Source organism: Panthera pardus, unplaced genomic scaffold (genome assembly GCF_024362965.1).
Source record: "Panthera pardus isolate Hobbes unplaced genomic scaffold, ASM2436296v1 HiC_scaffold_16, whole genome shotgun sequence".
NCBI classification, from domain to species: Eukaryota; Metazoa; Chordata; class Mammalia; order Carnivora; family Felidae; genus Panthera; species Panthera pardus.
In genome coordinates, this window is record NW_026526721.1 from 148058241 (window position 1) to 148076831 (window position 18591).

General features: G+C 50.6%; 1 protein-coding gene across 10 annotated transcripts in view; it reads right to left on the minus strand.

Annotated features, from left to right (window-relative positions):
- Nucleotides 1-18591, minus strand: part of TRAK1 (trafficking kinesin protein 1) — a 126375-nt gene that overhangs the window by 37678 nt on the left and 70106 nt on the right. For 9 of the 10 annotated variants that reach the window (XM_053903936.1, XM_053903930.1, XM_053903931.1 and 6 more), the window contains 2 exons: nt 6249-6325; nt 371-487 (listed from right to left, as the gene is read on the minus strand). In XM_053903936.1, coding sequence (XP_053759911.1) covers nt 371-487; nt 6249-6299 — 168 coding nt within the window. In that variant the 5' untranslated portion in view covers nt 6300-6325. Of the gene's footprint in view, nt 1-370; nt 488-6248; nt 6326-7696; nt 7899-18591 lie in introns of those variants that run through there. The other variant, XM_053903935.1, reaches the window with a different exon arrangement.

Sequence of the window (18591 nt, forward strand, 5' to 3'; positions counted from 1 at the left end):
AGGGAAGACTGTGCGATCACCGGCCTCCTCTGCAGCACAGGCTGGCCTCCTCCTGACCGGGCTCCCCGCCAGCCTGCCCACGCCCACCCCCCTCAGGACCCCCTGCTCACTGCCGTCTTAGCCCGTGTGCACTCCTGCCACGTGCTGAGGGTCTTTCCCAGCCTATGGAGGATGCGGACTCTTGGGAGACGGGGACCATGAGGGCTGCTCCTACCCAGCTGGTGCCGTCCACACTGTCGGAAGGAGGGTCACGAACAGCAGGCGCAGCGGGAAGGCGGCTTTCTGCCTCCAGGTGGCCACTTCGGAGCAGGCAGGTCTAGGGGGCCTGAACCCGAGCCCACCCGGCCCGGCCTTCGCCACAGCTCCTCACCTCCTCCCTGATGTGTTCCACTTGCTCTTCCAGAAGCTCGTTCCTCTCCGTTAGTGTCTTGTTCTTCTTCAACAACGACTGGCCGATCCGAGCAGCCAGTTCTAAATCCCGCTCTTTCTATGAAAGGCAAGAGTGAGAACAGACGTTCAAAACACCTGCGCTTCCTGAAGGAGCCAAGGGTGCTGCGTGTCAACTGAGGAAAATAGGGCATTTAGAAATGCCGAAGGAATGAATCACTCTCCATCCGCATACCAGCATTCGATACCTGTTCAGAGAAGGGGGGCGCTCTGCCCACAGAACGCGCAAGAGCTACGCAGACCTCAGGCAATAGGAGAGACCCTTAAAATCCCAGGAAAACAAGTCTCTGTTCCTACCAGAGAAACATGCTTCCAAAAACATTTCTCTGCAGCAGCTTTGGTATTTGTGAAATCCTTAAAAAGCCGGTCCCTAAGTTTCCTCAGGGAGGTGCCATCAGTAAAGAGGCAGACACCGGAGGTGTTAAGAAAGTTGTAACAAATAACTTCAGGTAACTTAACTTAACGGGTAAGTTCAACTCCCATTCTTGACATGACTACTTTCCTTATAAAACTGAACCAAAAGCCTATTATCTCCTGATTGGTGTCCCATCTGAACAGGTGGCAAAGGCAACTGCGTACATGGCCTCGGGCCAACAGCTTCCACTTAACAAAGGTCAGGTAGACTCCAGATTAGCTTTTTATAAACCGTCAGTAGGTTGAGAATCATTTTTGTAATGGCAACTGCTATTTTGTTTTAAATGAAATTCAACGGCACAAACTTGAAATACCAAAGTGAATTCCACGTGATAAGGGTATTAATTCATGTTTACGCTTTTGCTTGTCACGTATTTATGTAGGTGAGTATCAAGTCACAACCTAAGGTGCATTTCTTACAGTGGGTACCGGTCGAGTTTAACTGCTCCGGGCAAACCCTTCTCCATGACTGTAAGAGGTCAGGTTCTGCCCCAACATCCTCGGGACCCAATTCCCTCATCTGTTCTCTCATCTTAGATGGCGAGGGGAGGTGGGGTTACCCTTGGAAAAGTCTTCTAGCATTATGATTCAGAGGTGAACGATATTTAAAAACAAAAAAAGGAAAACAAAGGCAGCTTTTACTTCTAACTTCTTACATCTGCACCAAATTATTCTGTGCATCAGCAGCACACCTGCCCTGCTTCTCACGGGAGTTTCACCGAAATATGAGGCAAGCGCTGGAGGTCAAAGTATGGTCTGGGAGAACTCCGGATTTGACACTCTCTCTTGCACACATGGTGGTCCCTCTCCCCTTGGTCTTCGCAGTCCTAAAACCTGCAACTGTTATCACCACTGCCCCAGAAGCCAGCTGGGTGTCACATCAAGGGCCACAGATACGTCCAACTTATTCCCACAATTCGTGCCTCCTCCTGTGCCTGCCAAGGAACAAAGGGGACCAGCCCAATGAGCTGCACAATGAGCTGCCCAATGAGCTGAGACACTCCTCTCTGTGGACTTACCCACGCCGGTTACAGCGTCTTCCAAGGAGGGTCCCTAGCTCCACAGGTGTGCTCATCTGGTCCCTGGGGGAAAGGACCTCAAGGGACTGCGGGAGGGAACCTAGCTCTCCAGGCCGACTCAAAGCGAGCATTTGGTGCAGGCAGTTTCGGCCGGCTAAAACTCAGTTAAAACTGGAGTACCAGTGTCCATTTGGAAGCATGGTCTCCACGAACGTAACGCAAGTCTACTAAATCCGCCCACCGGAACAAGCTCTCACGCTGAATACCCAGCTAGCACTTCACGCCCATTGGCCGCTGTGCCGCCATCACGCGTCCATCCCGGCGCGGACCGTGCTGAGTTCCAACAAGCACAGGCATTCCGTACGCCCGGGGCCACGTCCTGTGGGCAGACCCCACGGCACACAGATCGAGCAAAAATGGTCATCATGGAGGTCCGCTGGGCAAGGCCAGCTGGAGCACCCGAAGGACGGCGAGGGCTTCCCACGGCACACAGAGGCCAGAGCTCAAGGGCAACAAGCAGGGGAAGAAAAACCAATGAGCTGTGCGCCCAATGAAGCCCCTCGCCCTCCGCCATTACACAGCAAACCTCAGACCCGGGGGCCTCCCTGCCCTGCAGCTGGGCAGCCCTCCCCGCCCTGCAGCTGGGCAGCCCTCCCCTCATCTACACCAAAGATCTCATCTTTAGAGTAACATAAAAACTCTCTGCTGGGAAAAAAAAAAAAAAAAGACAAAAAGTAATGGTAAAAATATTTATGGAGGAAATGAAAAAATTAAACAAGTTACATGGTGCCTAAAGGTTATCTAGGGGAGGGTGCCTGGCTGGCTCAGTCACTAGAGCAAGGGACTCGATCTCCGGGTTGTAGGGTCAAGCCCCACATTGGGTGTAGAGACTACTTAAAAGTTATCTAAAGGTAGTTCATCTACAAGTTACAATAGGTAAAAACTTACTGTAGTAGAGCTGTGTTTTCTTTCCTAAGGGGACAGACGGGTTGGGTTTCTTCTGGAAAACCAAAGGAATGAAAGCACTCCTATTTATTACAACCCGCCGACATACGGTAAGTGTTTACTTCTAAAAACAGGAAAACATCTAGGCTATGACCACTGGGCTAAACGACAGTGAGAACGACAGGTTACAAATAAATCATTTAGGCCCTTGGAAATCAACAATGAAGACAGCCGGTTCCTTCCTTCCTCGGGAAATGCAGCCACGTGGAGCTCATTCCAATTGCCTGTGCTTTGCCGAAAAGGATTGTGACGTGGCTCAGCCTCTTTTGCCGGTCTGTGGCACTCGTGCTGTCTGACACAGCCCTCGGGATGGAGAGCAACAAGCCTCCCACACTGAGCAGCTGACTCATCTCATTCACCGATCTCAGGATAAAACGCATGACTAAGGGACCCTCGGAACAGCCCTCTCCAAAAGGTAAATCCGGCGCCAGGATGCCAAGGCAAGCTGCGGAATCCTCTTTCCCGTGGAGGCGAAGCAAGAGCTCCCCTCCGCCCCCCTGCCGACGGGCTGTGCTCTGGCATCCCGTGCACACCCCACCGCCTCCCTCCCCAGCACCCTGCCTGCGGATGGCAGGCCTGCAAACCAAAGCAGATGATCAGAGGAAAGGGAACGAAAGCCAAGCCGAGCACGGTACAATTGTCACGTGACCCAGGCCGGGAGACTTTAACCCGGGAACCACCTAGTTCCAAGGAAAGGCAGTGACTCAGATGTGGCTCTTATCAGGACAAGAATGGCATTATGAATAAACCAGAGACACCCAGACCACTGCCATGGTGAGCTGCTAAAAATAAAACAGACAAGGCACAAGAGAGCCACCTGAGGAAAGCGCCCCACAAGCCTTCTTTCCAACAACTCAGCTTTTTAAAAGGATGACGGCAGGAGACGGGCTGGGGGAGGGGAACTACTGACACCCAGTATCCGGTATCCGCACGAAGGGCTGTGGTCCCCGGCCTCTTCGGAAGCAAGCCTCAGACGTTCGAGCGGAGACAAATCTCGCCCTGTGGGGGGATCACGTGGCACTCTAGCTCACGCCTGGCAGGAGCCAAGAACTGCAAGCAGTGGGCACTCACAGAGGCAGCATCCCAGAAAAAGTACGAAACAAAACGGAGGGAACTGCAAGAGGACTGCTGTGCTCACGGGGCTCGTGGGGGGGGGTGGGGAGGCGGGCTGTGTACAGACCACCTGGGGCCGTGGTGACGGACGGCTTCACAGGTCCCCATGAGCCAGGGAAAGATGGGGGCAGGTCCCTGGCGACAAGTTCGAAGGGGTTTCAGAATGTAGTCCGTAGGTGGCTTTTGGATACCACAGTGAGGCCTCCTAAGTGTCTCCAAGTGTGGGGGGTGGGGCAAAGTGGTCAGCAGGCTTGGGATGGGGGCAGCTGCAGAGAAAAACAAAACCTCACCGCTGAGGCTCTGGGGGCCGGTGGAGCGGAGTGGCCTTGGAATGAAAAGAAAGGTCCAGACGTAGCCCCCTGAGAAGACCGGAGGGCCAATGGTGGCAGATGCTGGAAACACAAGGGGGTCCTGACAGCATGGCACAACCGGGGAGGGGAGGGGGGATGTGGAATGGACACAGTGGGAAAGGTTCCGTGATGAACCATTTTCAAAAGCCAGTGGTGCCAGGGCACCTGGATGGCTCAGTCAGTTGAGCGTCCGACTTTGGCTCAGGTAATGATCTCACAGTTCGTGAGTTTGAGCCCCGTATCGGGCTCTGTGCTGTCAGCACACAGCCTGCTTTGGATCCCTGTCCCCTTCTCTCTCTGCCCCTCCCCCACTTGTGCTCTCTCTCAAAAATAAAATAAACGTTACAAAAAATTATGGGGCGCCTGGGTGGCTCAGTTACGTGTCCAACTTCAACTCAGGTCTTCTCTTGAGGTTCAGGAGTTTGAGCCCCACATCGGGCTCTGTGCTGACAGCCCAGAGCCTGGATCCTGCTTCAGATTCTGTGTCTCCCTCTCTCTCTGCCCCTCCTCCACGTTCTCTCTCAAAAATAAATGTTAAAAAAAAATTTTTTTTAATAAAAAAAAAAAAAGCGGGGTAAAAAGACGCCTCTAAAAACTCTGGGTCCCATCACTCCCACTCAGCCCTGTGTTTCAACCTTGTCCCACGACCGGCCGAAAATGACAACCATGATTTCTGCATTTCCCACATGATTCTACTCTTTTCCTGGAGAAGGGCTAATGAATAAGAACATGACCCAAAGTCAATCCCAGTTCCAGAGCAGAAACGAGGGTCTAAGTTAGCACCTGTGCCGTTGAAGGCCTGGTAACATTTAAAGCCGGGCACTTATTCAATATATACTTTTTTTTTTTTTTTTTAACATTTATTTATTTTTGAGACAGAGAGAGACAGAGCATGAACAGGGGAGGGTCAGAGAGAGGGAGACACAGAATCCGAAACAGGCTCCAGGCTCCGAGCTGTCAGCACAGAGCCCGACGCGGGGCTCGAACTCACAGACCGCGAGATCATGACCTGAGCCGAAGTCGGCCGCTCAACTGACTGAGCCACCCAGGCGCCCCTATACTTTTAAGATCCTACTGTGTTCTGGCCGGTCCTAGGCATGGGGGTCCACATATGCTACTCATCTGTTTGTAGAGGTGTGCACAGCACCGGGATTCTCAACTGCCAACAGAATGCTAAGGAGAAACTGAGAAAACCAGTCTCTAAAATACCAGCAACTCATCCAACCCTAAGCAAGTTTCCTATATTTTTCTTTCCATGCTGATTTTATTTCTATGCTGCATATTATTCCCTTAACCTGATGGAAGTGTTTTTTTTTAAATATATAGATATGGATAATGATGTATTTTTCTGACATTTTTAGACACCCTTAAAATATAGTAGTACAATACAGTTTAAAGGTTTTTAAAAAATCTTAAACTTTGGGGTGCCTGGGTGGGTCAGTCAGTTAAGCGTCCGACTTCGGTTCAGGTCGTGATCTCACGGTTTGTGAGTTCAAGCCCCACACTGGGCTCTGCACTGACAGCTCAGAGACTGGAGCCTGCTTCAGATTCTGTGTCTCCCTCTCTCTCTCTGCCCCAACCCCATTCATTCTCTCTCTCTCTCTCTCTCTCTGTCAAAAATAAACATTAAAATTTTTTTTTGTAATTTAAAAAATCTTAAACTGGCTATTCTAGCAAGTAGTCCTATTTTATATCTTTAATACATTCCTTTTAAAACCTAACATACCTTGTACAAAGTTATAGCTACAAAGACATAGCTACCAGTTCAAAAAGTAAAGCCATTGCATTATACCCTGAGAGGGCCCAATTCTGGTAATTCTTCACTCAGACAGACAATAATGTATTCTTTAATCAATTTAATCAATCATAAATGGCCCTTTGCCTCCCAGGAAACACTTACCTCCTCAAGAAGCCGAGTGACAGCATCTATGTCATTATACGTCTTAGTCATCTGGCCAACTCTTTCAGCACATAAAACTGCAAAAAATAAAAGTGGCAATGAAACGACAATCACAAACCGGCCAAACAAATGACCCACCAAAACAGGTGGCCCTCAAATTGTGCCTGTGGATCGGGCACAAAGGGTTGTTGGTTTTGCTGTGTTCAACCCACACTGTGCTGGGCACCATTGGATTTCATTTCCGGGGAAGAGCCCCAAGGAGGACCGAGAGAGGGGTAACTTCCAATCCTGCAAGGGTTTGACACTGTGTGTGTGTGTGTGTGTGTGTGTGTGTGTGCGCGCGCGCGCGCACTCACGTGCATGTGCACACTTAGAGGTGACACTACGGACGAGGCGCTGGAGTGGAAAGGGGTCTGGCTGCATATAAACTCAGCAAACGGAAGTGGGTCAGCAGCACAGCCACCAATGTGTGACTTACCAGAACGAGAGGGTGTAGACCTCACTAACCATAGAGACCCAACCACATGGACAGAGTGGGATCCTTCAGAAAGCAGCTGGTGGTGCAATTATTAAATAACACTCTTAGCTGATAATGACATGATGACAAAGCTCCTCCCCTCCCCTCCCCTCAATTCTACGGCTAGGAGACCAGTTTCTACACCACGAAAACCAGGGTAGTAGATTCTTCTTTAATCAACACCAAAAAGACTATTACTGCTATACACAAATACGCATACGTACACAGAGTGATATTTCATCATATATATAATTTACTGTGGTCATAAGAGGCTGTATGTAGGCCACTTTAGAACTGACCGTCTTTGTTCTCCTGTGGGGGGAAAAAGGTCATGTGATGAAAGAATGCTTTAGTCTGTGGAAAAACCTCAGGGTTGCTTTATTTAAATAGATGGCAGGGAATTGATTTGCAATTCGACAAACACCAAGAAGGTAGCATAGGCTTTATTCTGGGGAGGAAGGAATGAATGTAAATGGGTTGAGGACCCAAGTGTAAAAAATTATAAACTTGCCACTTTTGCAAGAAGTAACCTCATAGTAACTCTTTATAACGACGACGACTCTACAAAATAATTCTTGGTGAGGACTTGGCAAGGCTCTAACAATGACCCACATTCAGTAGCAGCCCAAGCAAGGCATTTGGAAATTAAGTGGGTTACTCAGCCAACCTAACACTGCTAGTAGATTCTCCGACTGGAATGCAATAGGTCTCTAAATATTTTATCAAACCCAAGTAAAGATCGGCCTCGTGAATGGGCTCGGAGGAATCCGATCTGTTGGAATGATTTTCTAGCTGAAGGAGCCCCGAAATCTGGTTCCAAATCTGAAATCCTACCAGCAAGGCCTTCCGGAGCCAGGAGGCAGGGCCCCTCCCTCTGCCGCCTTCACCCTGCACTTGATGAGAGCTGAGGGGGGCGGGGGCGGGGGCTCGCCTCAGGAACTCTCCTTCCTCCCCTCCAGGGGAGCTGCCTGGCTAGGGGGATTTGTAAGGGTTGGTTTACACCAGAGTTTAATTTGATGGAGGTGGAGTCCGGCTCAAATTGCTCTAAACTGTTCCCTTAGCCCTGGGTCAGGAAAAATCCCTAAGTGAAGATTCCTACGCCCCGACAGGAGTTAGTTTTCATGCTGGACAGCTGTGCTGGGCTGTGGGCGCTCAGATAAAGATGCAGGAGGCCCCCCCTCACCGGCTCCCGGGTCGACTGGAAACAGACCCCCTTCCCCCTTCCCCACCCCCACCGCAGTCACAAAAGGCCTCTGTGCTGAAACCGGGATTATGACTGGGGGCCTGCTTAGTGCCCCCCCTTGCCTTCGAGGACCACGCCCTCTGCTGTTGGGGAGGAAAATTACACCGGGCTGCACCTTAACTAATCTGGCCCCATGTCACCCTAACACGAGAGAGCATGATTCGGCGCTGCTTTTTTTTCTCCGGGATTGTATTAATTAGAAATTACACTCACATTTTGTACGCTAATTTTTTGAATTGAGGTCACTGTAGTGAATCGTGTAGATAATCACATGCAGATGCAAGAAATAATACAGAGATCCCTTATACCCTTTACCCCGTTTCCCCGCAGGGGTAACATTTGGTAAAATGATATTCCAGCCAGGGCACTGACATTGATAAAATCCAGGAATCTGACTCCGATTTCCTCAGACTAACTGGTGCTCGTCTGTGTGTGCACGTGTGCCTGCGTGCTCCTGAATGACGAACCTCTAACAATTCTATCACCTGTGTAGGTTTGTGTATCTATGACCACAAAGATCCCTCGTGTTGCCCTTGTCTGAGGCTAATCTTAAACAGCTTTAATGTACTTTAACTATTGTCCCCATAGATGTAAACCTGGAACGGTGGGCTTTCTCTAGCATCAACCAGTCGGGCACATACTGTCACCATGCCCCCATGGTGACAGGAGGGCAGGGGTGACCATTCACATTCAGTCAGGGCTACAGGGTGAGGTAGAGACCTCCCCAAAGTCCCCAGGCCTTTGACAGCTCCCAGCTTCAGAAGTCAGAGGCATAAGTGAAAAACCACTGTTGACCCTGAGTTGTTAAGGTATGTGCACTGTTGTTCCAGTCATGTTTTTAAAAATACGTACAATTCCAACCGGGAGAAAATGTACTGATTCATAATACACAGAAAAAAAACTAGGATAGCCATAAAAATAACTGACATTTAGATGGTATTACACATTTTAATTTTTGTGCTTTAAAAAGAATTTGTTTTTGTAGTGACCATGCACTGATAGGAAAAGAATTACTTAAAATATTTCTCAGAAAATATACAGTCGACTATAGTTATAGGGTCCTGGGATCCTCCCTGATGCAACTTTTAAGAGAAATCAGTAACAGCAGCAGCAGAGAAATCAGACCCTTACTGGGCACACTTTCTATGGCCAGGCCATGTTCAATACTACTCTAATGGATTATCAATAAATGCTACAGGATAGAACTTTAACTCCATTTTACAAATGGGAACCAGAAGCCCAGAGTGGTTAAATAACTCCTCTGATGTCATACAGCTAGCAAATGGTGAATTTCAAAAAAAAAAAAAAAAGGGGAGGAGGGGGAGGAGGGAAGGGGTTGCAGAGGAGGGAGGGGGAGGAAGGAGGGGGGAAGGGGGAGGGGGAAGGGGGAGGGGGAAGGGGAGGAAGGCGGAGGGGGAGGAAGGGGGAGGGGGAAGACGGAGAGGAAGACAAAGGAGAAGACAAGAGGAAGACGAAGACGAGATTCCCAGCAAGGGCAATAGTTAACATTTATAAAGTCCCTTCTACGTCTGGGATTTAAGGAGCTTTTTCCTTAAGCCTCACCACACCCCTGAAGGGTATGTGCTGTTGTGACTATTCCACAGATGAGAAAACTGTTGCCGGGAGAAGTTAAGGACCCGACTGAGGTCACAGCAAATGAGGTTGTAAGGTAAGGACTGCACCTAGGCCAATTTGGCTCCTGTCCTAACTAAGTTAGGGGGGGAACCATAAAGGATCCAAGGTCAAGGCTGAGGCTGGCACAAATCAACAATTCTTGGAAGCATAAACAGAGCAAGAAACATCTGTGGTATAGGGGAAAGATCTCTGGTGCCAGGACTCCGAGGCTTAGGTTTTCATAGGACACTCTACCAAGGTCATGAGGCCCTGGAAAAGCCCTGTAATTGTGTCTTCGGTTTCCTCTTCCAAGAAATGAGAGGGGCAGGAGTGAGAACAATGAGGTGGGAAAATAGCCAGTGAGGCCTTTAAACAGTAAGACAAGTACGGGCTGCACTTTCCAAGCAGCTTTCTAGATACTCAATGTCCAATAAACCACGGTCCTGTTTCTCTCTCCACGGGAACAGTATTCCAAATGGAGGCTCCAGTTCTGACCAAGGGAGCACTACCCAATCAATCCACTTCCACTCAAAGGATGTTCAGAAAAAAGGACAGCCATAAACCTCTACAACAACGTGATAAAGGTAGGGTCCAAGTTCTAGAAAAAGAAGTATAATACACCAACAGTAGCAAAGCAGATAGAGTGGACACTTAGAACACCTCTAACAGTGTCAAACTAACGTGTACCAAACGTGCACCAGGCTCTGTGCTGAGGAGGGCAGGAGACTAGCCCTTCCAGGACACACAGAAAACGGGCAGGTTCCCCATCAGGGCATTCCTGGGCAGGGGCTAGGGTGTGTGAGACCTGGCAAGTCCCTTTAGGGACTCTGGACTTTAATAATGGGACAACCGAAGCCACTGGAGGGTTCTCAAAGGGGGAGTGTCTACATAAAAGCTGTATTTCAGGAACGATTCTCCCTCCAGCACAGAGAAATGGTGGGAGGTGGGGGTGGAGGTGGTCAAAGCTGTTGACAAATCCAAGGAAATTCTAAGTGGCTGCAAAAGTGGAGAGAAGTGGTCTCTTTTCTTGAGAGAGTTACGAGAGAAGACAGGGTGGGTGGTAAATCAGAAAGATAGGATCTGGGCTTCTCGCTGGGGCAGAGGGGACAAAGGCACTCCACTTCCTAGGCCTAGGGTCCCCGGGCAAGACAGGCAGGTGAGACAGAAGCTCAGAAGCATGCTGGGGCTGCCCTAGCACAGTCACTGGCGAAGGGGACAGCGGCTGAGGTCACCACGGGATCATGTGTGTGCCAGGCAGAGGGCCGTGCACAGCCCACAGCAGGAATGTCCTCCCGGGAGCTGGAGGTACTAAACTGTGGTTAGGAAGAATCCGATCTGCAGTGAGAAAAGGGTTGAGTGCCAATCCTTGGGTGGGCAGGTAGAATCATGAAGCCAAATTCGAATGAGTGGCCCCGGGGCCGGCTGAGCAGAGACAGGGAGGCCCGCACTGGGTTGTCAGCTAACTGAAGGTGCAGATCAGAAGGGAGGCGGGGTGCTCTGGCTGAAAATCAGGAATGCAAACTTGATGCAAATTAAACCGTGCCCAAAACGATTTTGAGGATAAATGCTGGCAGCCATCTTCAGCCAAGAAATCCCCAGTATCCACAGAGAGCAGGCCCTGAATAGAAATGAGTCCTTGCCTAATGCCAAGGAGATGCAGCCAAGTGAGAGGCTCGGGGGTAAAGACCTGAGGCCCAAGAGAAATCCCCACAGGGAAGAAAACAATGGGGCTGGGGGTGGGGGTGGGGGTGGGGGTGGGGGTGGGGGTGCGGTTCTCCAGGGACAGATCGGAAGTGGCCATCTGAAGGAGCCCTGGGGCAGGAGCGGGAGAAGAGGGCAGAGGCTGTGCAGGCAGTAGGGCGGCCAGAGCAGGGAGCCAGAGGCACAACTCAGGAGGCCTGACGGATGAAGTGGAGGGCAAGAAGGTCCCAGCACACAACCTGTGAACCTGTGTCTTCTCATCACATTAACAGGCCTGACAAGACCCCCTTGACATTTTGGCCTTATCAGACTTCTCGGAGAAACTCGTTAGCAGCCCTCACTTCCCATTTATGTGCTGCATTTTGGTGAAATGGTTCCCCTAAAGTTATGTCAACAGTTAGCTCTCATCATTTTTCTTAAGTTTTTTTTTTTACCTTTTACTTATTTTTGAGAGAGAGAGAGAGAGAGGGAGAGAGAGAGAGAGAGAGAGAGACAAAGCATGAGCAGGGGTGAGACAGAGAGAGAGGGAGACACAGAATCTGAAGCAGGCTCCAGGCTCTGAGCACAGAGCCTGACGTGGGGCTCGAACTCACAAACCGCAAGATGGTGACCGGAAGTTGGACGCTTAACTGACTGAGCCACCCAAGCGCCCCTGCTCTCATCATTTCTTAACCTAATTTTGAGAACATTTCTCCTATGTCAGTTTTACATACGTATGGAGCAAATAAGTGAATATTTTGCACACATAGAAATATGTGTGAGGGTGTACACGTACATAAATGCACACATATATAAAATTATACACCTATATACATAAGTGTGTGTGTATCCCAAGACCTCAGGGGACACTGCTCCCTTGTAACACTAAGACCAAGTAGCCAACATCCATGAACGGAGGGAAGATATTCACGACTGCCCATTACATTTGCACCTTTGGGTAGTTTGGCCGTGTGTTCTAGCTTATTCACAGGTCATTTCTTTAATTACCTAGAGCACTGTTTTTCAACTTTTTTTTAGAACCCGATTCTAGTCCCCTTCCCCGATAATTTCTCCTTTTATCTTCTGTACCTTAGCACTAGCTTTTTTTTTTTTAAAGTAAATTTTATTTTCTGTAATATTTATTATAACAACCATACAATATTGAATAAACTTTCGATACGCCCAGTGGAGACAGGAGCTGGCACTCAAGTATCAGAGAAAAGCATGGTCCACAAAGCGGAAGATTATCCCCCCTCTCTCTCGGACCGGTAACAGCAGCCGTCAGTTGAAAAAGCATCCCTACATTTGGCCCCTGATCCTCCAGGAAGTAAACCTAATACCTAGTTACTGTCTGCCCTGCCCCTGGCAAGGGGTGGGAGGTTCGGAACCTGAAAGCCAAAGATGAAAAGATCCCCATGAAATTCTAAATGAGTCACCACCGCTGCTAAGTTTCCAGGCATTACAGAATAAACGTCCTTTATTTAAAGCTTTGTCTACATGCTTTAGAATTTGATTTGTCAATGCTCCACTTAAAAACCCTCACCAGCTCTGCCACTGCCCACAAGCAGCAGCCTCGATACAGAAATCATCCAGGGACCATCCATACCGGCTCCTCGCCGCCCCCATGCCCATTCTCCATCACGGCTCAGCCCTCCCTATGACACCACTCTCAGATGTCTGGCTTGGTTCCAGGTGTGCCCCCGTTTCCTTCTGCAGGGACGGTCCCTCTCCTGCTCCTCCATCTGGGGAGTTTCTGCTCCTTCCCAACGCCCGTCTTCCTGCTGGGAAGATTTCCCGTGGAAGATGGCTAGCAGTCATCCAGACGGGGCAGCTTAGCAAAGCATTCTGACGAGGGGGGCATCTCTGAATGGCTGTTCTGACTCAGCCGCAGGGCCGCAATCCCTGCGTGTCGCGGCCAGACACAGGGCGGGTGGGCTAGAGGCATGGGTCTCCGAACTTTCTGGCAGCGAAACTCAGGCTCTGAAAGTCACAGGACTTGCCTGAGGTCACAGACTTTAACCGTCCCCTGGGCCTCAGGGCGCCTGGGTGGCTCAGTCAATTAAGCCTCCGACTTCCGGCTCAGGTCACGACCTCACAGTCCGTGAATTCGAGCCCCACGCTGGGCTCTGTGCTGACAGCTCAGAGCCTGCAGCCTGCTTCGGATTCTATGTCTTCCTCTCTCTCTGCCCCTTCCCTGCCTGCACTCTCTCACTCTCTCTCAAAAAAAAAAATTCCCCTAGGCCTCTACCCAAGAGAAATAAAAACCTATGTCCACCCAAAACTTGTACACGAATGTTCGCAGCAGCATTCCCCGTTATAAGCCAGAACGTGGAAACACACAAATGACTCTCTACTGGTGAACGGATACACGAGATGGGGTATGTCTGCGCAGTCTGTAAAAAGGAACGAAGCATTGGGGTGCCTGGGTGGCTCAACTGGCTCAGGTCATGATCTCATCGTGCGTCGCATCGAGCTCCGCGTCAGGCTTCGCACTGCCGGTTCAGAGCCCGCTTGGGATTCTCTCTCCCCCCCTCTCTTGCACACTAACACCTCTCTCTCTAAATAAATAAAGAAACTTTCTCTAAATGAATAAATAAGTACTGATACACGCTGCAACGTGGAGGAACCTCAAAAACTTGATGCTCAGAAGCGGCCAGGCACAAAAGACCATACTCTGTGGGATCCCATTCCTATTCAGTACCCGATACGGGCCGATTAGAGAGCAGGTAAGTGGCTGCTGGGGGCTGGGAGTGGGGATGGGATTAGCTGTGAACAGGGGTGAGGGAGCTCACACAGGGAGGGGATACAAATGTTCTAAAACTGAACTGTGGTGGGGGCACCTGGGTGGCTCAGTCAGTTGAGTGTCTGACTCTTGATTCTGGCTCAGGTCATGATCCCAGGGTCGTGGGATGGAGCCCTGCGTTGGGCTCCACACTAAGCACGGAGCCTGCTTAAGATATTCTCTCTCTCTCTACATCCCTCGCTACAGCATGCATGTGCACTCTCTCTCCCTCACTCTCTAAAAGACTAAATAAATTAAACTATGATGACGGTCGTACAACTCGGAATTCACTAAAAGTCATTACACTGTCCAGTTAAAAGAGCTGAATTTTATGGCAGCAGGTTGTACCTCAAGGCTTTAAGTTAGCGAACGACACTCAAACAAGCATTGGGGGCTACATTTACTGTACCCCAACCGCTGCCCCATGACATGGCATTGCAGAGGCACTGTCTTGTTATCTCAATCCCTGACTGAGCCTTCCTCAGACCACAGCGGGGTTCTCAGACAGCAAAACTGTTCAGGAGGAGCGATCACCCACTTCAGAATGAGCCCTGATAAAAGGCACACAAACGTACCAGTGCACCCCACAGAGACTAGGTTATTTTCAGTTAGAGAACCGTCACTAAAATGTGCTCAGATAGTACACATCTGTAGGTAAACCAAGAGCCGCCTCTCTCCGGTTTTTGAAAAGAGTGACTCTGGAGTCTCCTCCCAGGCATGACACGTCCATCCTTTTCCCAAAGGACAGCCTCAGCCCGGGCTTAGCTGTTGTCCTTCAATATCCACCTTCACAATCAGCCCAACAGCTCAAGTGGGTTAACCACTACGACCCAGAAGACACACGTTATTTGGTTTAAAAAAGAACTATTTTGACACAGCCCTTGTAGAGGGTGTGGAAGAACAGGGTGAGGACCCACCCATCAAAAATGGCTAGAGCCATAATGAATGTTCTTTTTTTTTTTTTTTTTTTTTTAATGCTTATTTAGTTTTGAGAGAGAAAGAGACAGAGTGCGAGTGGGGTACGGGCAGGGAGAGGAGACAGAATCTGAAGCAGGCTCCAGGCTCTGAGCTGTCAGCACAAGAGCCCAACACAGGGCTTGAACTCACAGACTATGAGATCATGACCTGAGCCGAAGTCGGACACTTAACCAACTGGGCCACCCAGGCGCCCCACATGTAATTCTTACAAAAGTCCCATGCCCCCGCCTACCTGGGTTATGTAAGGCACATGAAGGCAGCAGAGTCTTATTTGGGGCCCAACACATAATTGGTACTCAAAAAAAGGGAAGATTTTGTATTCTCACAGCCAGTCTTGGGAAAGAAAGGCTCACGTCTAACCGACACCCCAGAGAGAGGTGAAAACATGAAACCCTGGTGGAGAGCTTATCACCCCCAAATAAGCAAATGTCCCAGAGAGTCACCTCCCTTTTCCTCCCAGCTTTTGAGGGGTGGAGGGAAGAAGTCATCTGGAAAAGGGCCATCTCAAGTCTAAAGTAACACAAAGCGATGACGAGGTGGGAGATTGCTAAGAAAGAAGCTGTGTTCAAAGGAAAGGCATCAACTGGTAAGTAGCTGTGGTCTCCAGCCGGAAGCAGATACCTGGGTGAACAGGTGCTGGTTTGCCACGGCGGCCACTGAGGCGGCCTCCGGGACAGTGTGGTGGCAGAGGCCAGCCCACTACAACAGCAGTCGGTTCGGCCACTGCCTGCGCCCGCGTGGAGCCCAGTCTGCGCACTGGGAGGTGGGAGAGGGACAGCACTGCCAAGAGCAGAGACCTGATCGTACAGCTGTGGCAACATTTAACTGCTCACCAGCATCATTAACTGAAATTTTAGTGTGACTCTGTTATTGGCTCACATCCCCTTCAGAGGTGGGCTGAGAGCAGAGCACCGTGGCAGGTTACTAAAGAGGCAGCGAAGGAGAAAGGAAATGAGTCTTGAGTATATTTGTCATGCCAGCCGCCACCCTGGTCATTTTACAAACATTATTTACTTAAAACCAAGAACAGCTCCATGACACCAGTATGAGCCACATTTAACACACCAGACAGGGAGAGGCCAAGTGGCTTGTCCAAGGACATAACCAAGGACTTGGGCCTGGTCTATTAGAGGCCATAAACAGCCACCCCGCCCTAGACCGGAACACTCAGTGTTGATCTATGGTGGCCGTTCGTGATCAGGATATCTAAAGAGGGCTTGCTTGGTGATCGCCAATTATGACTGCTCACCACGTGCTGGCACTCTGCCAAGTGTGGGATGGCTATCATCTCCTTCAGTGTTTACATTCATCCTAGGAGAAAAGTATTACTGTCGGCCATCCACGTTGCCCAAGGTCACAGGGCTATTATGGGAGGGCCTGATCAGTCTGACCCCCAAGTTGGCACTCTTAGCCACTGTCTCCTGAGTAAATACATGACTCCCACTGTCAAGCTGAGCTGGTAAGATGCATACATAAATTAGAGTACAGAGGAGCAAGCAGGAAGGGCCAAGTGAGAGATGCCGTTGGGAGTTCGGATACGAGAAGACGGGGCGGCAAGGGGGAAGGGGGCAGGTGCCAGAAGTGGGCAGAGCAGCAAGAGGACCCCAAAATAACAAAGGCTCTGGGTGAACCTTGCCTGTGGCCAGCCCTGGGGCTATGCGGGTACCTGCACTCCAGTAAGAGAACCACCCTGAGCAACTGACATCACTGGAGGCCTGCGTGGGGTAGCCATGGATACCAACAACAAACCCCAGGCTGGAGACCCAGGTAATCAACACCACGAGCACACAGTGCTGAGGCCAGGACTGATAAGCCGGGTCACCTCCTTCCTGATCGTAACCCTACAGGAGAGAGTCCTGCATAGCGCCCTCGTGTGCTGCTGGCCACACCGTGTCAACACACACACACACACACACACACACACACACACACACACACCAAGGCGGGACCCTGACAGCTCCTTCTCCAGGGCAGACATCACACACCTCCCCCGCCTCCCCGCCTCAGCCATTCTCCACGCAGCCTGGCCCTCCGCCAGCAGCCCGCGATTTCCTCCTCAAACTGGAGGAATCCGCTGTCTGTGCTGCCTCTCAGGCTTCACCTTGGGCCCAGCCGAAGAACTTGAATGACCCAATAGGGTGCAGCTATGCACAGTCACACGGGCCCCAGGCTCTCCACCAAGTTCTAGGTTCCCACTGCCAACTGGTGTTTCTCCATCTCTGCTTTTCCAGATGATAATTTCTGGTTAGTGCTCATCACCGGAAAATGGCCCTTTGTGCAAAAGACCGACGTGGCCACTCACACCCTGGCCACCAGGAGCCACCTCTGAGGACAGGACACTTGCTCTCCTGCAGCCTGCGGGCTCAGAAAACCAAAACCTGCTACGAGAGCACTCGGTAACCCCCAGAGAATTCCATGTGCTCTTTCCGAATCCTGCTGCCTGCCAGCAATCGGGGAGGGAATCTTGCAGTCGGGTAACAGCCTCAGGAGTGTCCGGGTGAGGAAAAATCATGAGGTCAGGCTTCCCGAGGCATGCCCTCGAGAAAGCGGTGGGAATCTGCCACACAGCAAACCACAAGGAAGCGACCACCGAAGTTCATCTTCGTCAGTGTCCTCCTGATGCTGGTGCCAGTGCCCTTCACTCCCAGCAGCACCGAGACCGGCTTCCTGCCTGACCTCACACGGAGCAGAGGGGGCTGGGGCAAACAAGCAGGGCTCTGCTCCAAGACCGCCACACGGGACGAAGCTGCTTGAGGTCAGTTCTGTGTCTGCACTGTGCAAGTTCTCGGTGGCCAGAAGACACAGAGCCCAGACACTTTCTCTCCCTGAGGACGGTAAGAGCCAAACAGCCTCTCACAGCTGCTTCTCCTGGGAGCCCCGCCTCCCTGTGAGCACCCACTTCGTGGGTTAGAACGGCCAGAAGGGGCCTTCGACCCCATCAGCACCTCGTGCCTGGGTGCAGTGGAAGGTAGACCCCAGGCAGGGTGACGGCGGTAGAATTCTGGACAGGGACAGCCGAGCTGAGCCTCAGTCGCTTTGACTGCAAATGGGAATAGCACTCATTGCAAAGGCTGCTTTGAAGGTGAGAGGGTGACATTACAAAGTACCCATCACCCCCACAAGGTGACTGGGAGAAAACACATGTCTCATGTATTCACAGCTATCAGAGCAACCCAAATACTGATTCTGTCCTTCAGTGGTCAGCCAAAATCACCTCTTTGACATCAGTCAACAGGGAAGAAAAGCACCTAAACCAGCTCAGAATCCAGGGAACGCAGTCATGTCCACGTCCTGCACATAATTTCATTATTCAAGAGCATTTCTCTTCCATACACGGGACTTGCTGGCCCATGAACTCAAGACAATGTCGGAGAAAAGCAGGGTCCTGCCCAGCGCCGGGCTTGCTCTGGGACACAGGACTGCACAGACCCCAAATCTTCCAAAACAAACCTCTATCTTCCAACCTATCCTCCAGACTTCCTTCAGGCCGGGAGCCAGTCTCATGAATTTTCTCTGACGAAGAAAACTG